General features: G+C 32.8%; 1 protein-coding gene across 3 annotated transcripts; it reads right to left on the bottom strand.

Moving 5' to 3' along the window:
- Window positions 1-205: 205 nt before the first annotated feature.
- On the bottom strand, window positions 206-5,779 carry LOC107643964 (uncharacterized). Of its 3 annotated transcripts, none has more exons than XM_016347722.3 (9): window positions 5,517-5,779; window positions 5,190-5,320; window positions 4,556-4,641; window positions 4,134-4,228; window positions 3,490-3,586; window positions 2,077-2,191; window positions 1,812-1,966; window positions 1,609-1,734; window positions 206-716 (listed from the first exon to the last, which is right to left on the bottom strand). In XM_016347722.3, the coding sequence occupies exons 1-9, from the start codon at window positions 5,696-5,698 to the stop codon at window positions 498-500; spliced, it is 1,206 nt and encodes a 401-aa protein (XP_016203208.1). In that variant the 5' UTR covers window positions 5,699-5,779; the 3' UTR covers window positions 206-497. The 3 variants fall into 3 exon arrangements, with proteins under 3 accessions (XP_016203208.1, XP_020980035.1, XP_016203209.1); XM_021124376.2 differs by having other exon boundaries at window positions 5,190-5,373; window positions 5,517-5,656; XM_016347723.3 differs by having other exon boundaries at window positions 264-682.
- Window positions 5,780-6,627: the final 848 nt, after the last annotated feature.

Genomic DNA, 6,627 nt, shown 5'->3' with positions numbered 1-6,627 from the left:
CTAAACCCGATGAAATCACACCAAATTAGCCCCTAAAGTGTTCGGAACCGAACCGGGCTTTCGGGCCGGGCCGGGTCTGTGCACCCCTAGTTATAACATTTTAGGTGGCAGCAACAGTGCCAGATCAGCTCTCCGTTTGCTGACTTACACTGGAAATGAGCTCAAAGACCTGTATGGAGCCAGGCATTCAATCTGAATGGTCTAATTAGTGCAATTGAAAACTGAGGAATAACATTGATGCACGGGCTGAATCTCGGTAACACTTTGAGAATTTAGTTACAAAATTTTCATTCTCACCTAACTTCACTCTTTATCATAGCAGTGTCCATTTTTTTAATGTAATTAATGGAGTAATATCCAAAATTTGGTACTTAATAATTTATGCTTCGTCCAAATTAATACCAAAGAAAAGAAATTGACAAATTGTTTCATGATCTTTTAGAATGTTAAACAAATTGCTCCCAAAGCTTTCCCCAATATGTAAGATGCCATTTCGTTTAGCGCAAGAAGCCTTCACCATTCAAAAGGTTACCCAGTCTTTCTGAAACCGCAGCCAAGGTTTCATGGCTCTTACAAAATGCAAATCTTATATATCTCTTCTGGTAGGAACAACTTCCTTCAGAAATTCCATTCGATGATAAGTTTGCATGAAAAAATCCTTGTCCTGGTACAGCCACCACCCCTGCTTCTAGTATTAGTTTCTTAACAAATTCTACCTGTGAAAAAGAAAAATAATGCAATAACTGTTCGAAGAATTGCACAAAAACCCAATTCAAAAGGACTATGTACTAATTTGGGAGCAGTTATTTTGCTTGCATATAAATAAATACATAATGATTAAGGAAATATCTTTTCAAGTTCTCTAAAATGTTTGGGAAAATTTTTTGGTAAAAGGTGGAATCAACATAAAAACATCTTTATGAGAAGCCTATTTAGAGCCCGTTTGGTAAACTTCAAAAGTAACTTTTTGCACTTTTGACTTATGAAAAATAGTAGTATTAATGTTTGGTGCAATTTTCAAAATCAAATTGCAATTTTCTAAGAAGCTATTTAGGAGTTTATAAAGAAGTTAAAAAAAATAACTTCTCTCATAATACTACTACTTTTTATCACATTTTTATAAAATAAACACTTTTAGAACTAAAAACCCAAACACAAAATAACTTATTTATAAGCTATTTTTAATATAGTCATTTATTGTTTAAACTATTTTTTTAAAAAGAACTTAATTGAGTTGTTTACCAAACTGGGCCTAAGTTGCATATAATCATGTTTTTTTTTGGTTTTTACTTCATAATTTCACTGTTTTCTTCACAAGAACATTGAAAACAAAAAACACTAAAAATGAAAACAAAAACTAGAGATGCAAACCAAATACAGGAAATTTTAATCTTTTAGAAAAAATATCTATTTTATTATAACATAAGATATGTTTGATCGTATGAAAAGAACTTTTAACATTACATCCAAACATAAAACAACTTTTACTTTTTCAAAAAAATCTTTCAAAAACATCTTGAAGAAACTCATCCAAATGAACCCCATGAGTCTATGACAATTAAAATAGCTCTAAACTAGTAGCGAGAAAAGTTTAATGAGTTGACATACATCAGATAGGAGGCAATCTTCTGGAAGCTCCGCAAACAAGAAGATGGAACCTTGAGGTATAAACTGTATCTTGAAACCTACTCCAGCAAGCAACTTGACAATAAAGTCTCGTTTTGATTGATAATCCTGAGTATATAGATAGAAATATAAGAAGCATGGGAAAAATAGTTCTACATTTCCTCAAAGTGCTTCTGATGTCTTACACTTTTCAATGTTTGAAAGTATTCTGGGGGACTTCTCAAAGCAGTCAATGCAGCTTCCTGAAATGGCGCTGGTGCCGAATCCGTAACTTTGATATGAATATTTCTGATAGCAGATGCAAGGAAAGCAGGTCCAATTGCCCATCCAACCCTCCAGCCTGATGTATGACAGACCAATAGTGAGTGAATGTAATTTATTCAAAATGATGCAGGAACCGAAAAAAAAAAATTGCAGGCTTCGTGGTTTTATGAAGCTTTGATTTGTTACCTGTAACACTAAATGTTTTAGACAAAGACGATGTTATAACAGTCCGCTCTTGCATTCCTGGAATTGTGGCAAGGGATATATGTTTCACGGTGTCATATGTTATATGCTCATATACCTGCAGAAAGCATGATAAATGAGGCACGGAATTCCATTATGTACATATATTCAACTCTTGCAGAGTTAAAACTCCAAGCAAATTCTTGAGAAACCTTTCAACTCTCCCAAGAGAGACTTGCTAAAAGACTCGTAACAAGTCCTCTCTCCCTTATAATTATCATCGGCTAATCTGCTAACTATAATTAGTGGTATCTTAACCATGTAAAGAGAGAGATAAGCATCAATTTGGTCCCTGAGTTTTCACTCAATAATTAGTTTGGTCTCTAAATTTTATACTATGGATCAAATTGGTCATTTCATCACCAATTTGGTAAATAGGTTACTTATGTATGCAGTTAACTGCTACTGTGGCAGCCTAATAGTTAGCTAACATTGCACTAAAGGTGAGACTTAATTTGCTCTCTTAAGGGACTAAATTTTATAGATTTGAATGACTCAATTTAGTCAATTGAGGGATCAAATTGAGGCTACACCTTTAGTGTAGTGGAGCTAGCCATTATGCTGTCACATATCAATTTATTGCACACATAAGTATTTTGTTAACTAGACTAGTAACCAAGGGACGAACTTGATTTATGGTTATAAATCTCATGAACCAAAGGGAGCATATTTAAAATCCAAAGACTAAACAAATTATCACATGAAATCTTAGGAAACAAATTGAGCCTTATATCAAAGAGAGTTGATGAGTAATTCTTCCAATGAATATTGCTTTGTAATCCAGTTATAGCACAAGCTTTCTCCACACATGCCGAAATCACCTAAGATAAAAGCCTAACATCTCTTCCATAAAAGGCCAACTCCAACTTACTCTTTAACAAATGTGTTGCTAATGCTATATTGCCTAGTGTAAGCACTTATCCACCACCACATCTTTAACTCTACATTATTAAGTTAATTTTAGTGTTCCCTTTAACTACTCAACAAGTCAACATCCAATTCTACATTCTTATAGTTGTGCAATAAAATTTCCGTCAAGTTCGAAGGATCCTTTTTTGTTGTTAATCGCAAAGAACACATAAAATGCTTCTCCATTTCATTCACTTATCTTGGATCCTATGGTTTGCATCTCGCCTTTATTCATCCATCATCTTGGGTAGTAGATCCAACATACATTAAAATGAAGCATGAATATCCAATTCATGACATAAATTAATGTTATTCATCCCCACCCTGACAACCCCCCCCCCCCCCAACAAACACACACACACACACACACACACAAAAACACTCAAATTGTCTTTATTAAATCTTGAAATTTAAGTTTTACCAGTGCAAAGGAAGGGAACTTCATACTTCATCTGTTATTGCCAGGCAATCTTGGCTGCAGCATGCTCTAGCAATAGTCTCAAGTTCTTCTTTTGTGAAAACTTTGCCAGTTGGATTGTGAGGACTGTTTGAAATTTATGTCAGCATTTTTGTAATCCATAATGCGAGACTAAGCATCTACAGGCATTTATATTCAAAACTAGTTATATAAAATAAACAAATGAAAAAAAGGACAAAAAGAATTTAGTGAGTAATTGTTATTACTTTCATCGACTTCATATTGAGAAGTTCTGTGAATGTAAAAAATGAATCATAAACTTCAAACCAAGCATGTGTAAATATTGCAATTCCCCTTACAAAAGTTGAGCAAATGAGAAGCAAAATCTTCGGTGAAAGATTTATATGGAACACGTGACAGCAGAATGCACAGGAAACATGATCTGAAACACATGAATTCTTGTAACTAAAGTTTCTACAGTAACAGGGTAACAAGAAAACACTGATATTGCATCTCTGCTTGATCTTTAAATAAAACAATTTGAAAAGAAAAGAAAAAAGATTTTCGTAATCACTATTCAGATGGTTGTCACATAGGTACAAACAGCAACACGATCAGAACAAATTCTATGTATGAAATTGAGGGAAACTCATGCATTTGGGTGATTTTTAACCTGTTCAGTACTATGGCTTTAGTTCTCTCTGTTAGTGATCTCAGCAATTTGCTTGGATCCAGAGTCCACTGAGGTGGGTCAAGCGGCACATGTATCTGTCATGTTGGTTAATTAAGCTAACAAAAACAAGCTGCACTAGTGAAAAGATCATTTCACATCAATAACAGACACAAAATATTGAGGGCCACTAGCTTAGTTTAGATTATCTGCAAGAACGTTTTCCATGCGACAATACATAAATTAAATTGTGTAGCAAAATGAGGATTTTTCCTGGTGAAGTGTTATATATAAAAAGAACACACATGTAGATGACAGTGGTAATCTTTGCTCCTAGTAAAGCTTGCGATAAACTGAAGTACTAAACCTATTAAGACATCTTAGTCCACAAAATTGGATATGAATATTGGTAATAAGTAGCTTACTGGGACTCCCCCAGCCATGGTAATACATCCTTCATATGTTTCATACGAAGGGTCAAACAGTATGACTTCATCACCAGCATCAATTGCTGTGAGAAACAGAACAGAAGATGATTATTACATAGCACAAGAAAGGAATATATAGAATATCTCATCCAAAACACAAAACATTGAAATTGTTATAAGATATAATCAATTCTGCCTTGGTGTTCTAACATCAAATTTTCAGTACAACTTTATAAAGTACATTAAGCAGTTGTAGCAAATAAGATAAAAATCAATTACCTGTCGGTGTTCTAATATCAAACTTTAATTAGTTATTTATTTTGGTTTCCTACAGTATCTCCTCACCCAGCAGGTGCTACATACACAATACAGATTCAAAGCAGACAAGTGACATTTACTCAAGCGGACGAGTGGGCTCGCCCTCAACCAATGCAAGTTGGTTTAAAACTTTTAATGTATTAAATTGCATTCTAGTAATTATTCCCTTTTCACGATGCTTGCCAAGAACTACTAATCGAAAAAGGTATCTGATAGCAAAATTTGAACAGAAGCAAAGACATTAAAGTAAGCAACTAAAAAGAAGGATTATGTTTCTCTTTAGCAGTAACATACAAAATTCATTAGCACATACTTGCGAAAATTGCTGCTGCAAATGCCTCAGTTTGACCACAGCAAATAGCAACGTCCGTTAAGGGGTTGATGTCCAAGCCATGAATTTCCTTCACCATCTGGCTCAGGTAATCACATATGCCTTGCACGTGCCTCAAATTACAAACAAGTACACTCCATCAATTTATTGTAAAAGTAGCACTTAGCTGAAACAAGGTCAAAAGGTTTTGATACTTTCTATTGTCTCTTCTATTTACTCGAAATGACGTACTTATCATTATGGATAGAGTTAATTTCGTTGAAGCTCCAGCAAGTAACAAACATTTATGGTAAGGGTTAGAAAGTTGACCTGTACTGGTTGAAGTCAGAATTGATTGCCGAAACGGCGGCGTTTTTTATGTGGGGAGGGGCAGGGAAGTCCGGGAAGCCCTCAGCGAGATTGATGGCATTGCAGCACTGTGCAAGATGGGAGAGTTCTTGAATGGGTGACGTTGTGAGCTTCTTTGCCGCACGCGACAACTTCGCTTCCATTGTTTTCTCAGTTTCTTCCTCGTTTTTCTCATCTTGTAGCTTTGAGCTTTCTTATTTATTCCGGACGGATTACCAAATCAGTCTCTCAGCCAAATTGTATACTCTAGTAGTCTAGTCTCTCCATTTTTTAGTTAATAGTCAAATTAATTTTGAAAGATAAATTTTTTTTAATTAAATTAGTTTTTTAAAAAATTATAAATTAATTATATCTGTTTTTTAGTTATTTTATTTATTAATGAGATCAAAAATTTATTTTGTTAAAAATTTAAATATTTTGTATTATTATTATTAAAAATTTTAAATATTATTAAAAAATTTTAGATATTTTTATCTTATTATTCTTAAATTATACATTACACTGTATATTTAAAAAGTTTCATTTTTTAAAATTATACATTATGAAAGAATCTCATATATTAAATTATTTTTAGTTTGGTTGTCTGTTTTTATGTATTATACTAGTGTATCTTTTAGTATTCTATACGGAATAATATATAAAATTATATAAAAAAAATTTATTAAAATTTAAATAAAAAATATATAATAATTATTATTATAAATATTTTACAACTTACAAATAATATTTAAAATAATTAATATTTATTTTAATCCATTTGAATTGGTTGAATGATCATTTCATTTGTTGGTTTAAGTAAGTATTTGTAGTTCGAAGCTCGCCTTGTGTGTATAACAATCCATTAGTTAGGGAGAGACCCTTAATAAATAGAGCATCAATATGTGGTGGATTAGTCCTCGACTTGCCAAATTAGGAAATCCGTAAAAAAGAAATTGTATTTGTCTTTAAAATAGATTAATTTTTCATTAATAGCAATATTTATGGACTTTTGTCTTTGTTAAAATTTACTTGGGACAATTTTATTTGTTAGTATCATATTCATTCTGGAAGTCAAAATATTATGATCAACATT

The sequence above is a fragment of the Arachis ipaensis genome, chromosome B5 (assembly GCF_059453495.1).
Source record: "Arachis ipaensis isolate K30076 ecotype BB chromosome B5, ASM5945349v1, whole genome shotgun sequence".
NCBI classification, from domain to species: Eukaryota; Viridiplantae; Streptophyta; class Magnoliopsida; order Fabales; family Fabaceae; genus Arachis; species Arachis ipaensis.
The sequence above is the reverse complement of the archived record's forward strand: the minus strand, read 5'-3'. Positions and strand labels throughout refer to the sequence as shown.

What these genes read in the sequence shown, in the direction of transcription:
- LOC107643964 (XM_016347722.3), bottom strand. Translation starts at nt 5,698, where the DNA reads ATGGAAGCGAAGTTGTCGCGTGCGGCAAAGAAGCTCACAACGTCACCC. An exon ending in TAAAACATTTAGTGTTACAG is followed by an intron (nt 1,967 to 2,076) that starts GTAACAAATCAA and finishes GTCATACATCAG; the next exon opens with GCTGGAGGGTTGGATGGGCA. An exon ending in ACTTTCAAACATTGAAAAGT is followed by an intron (nt 1,735 to 1,811) that starts GTAAGACATCAG and finishes CTATATACTCAG; the next exon opens with GATTATCAATCAAAACGAGA.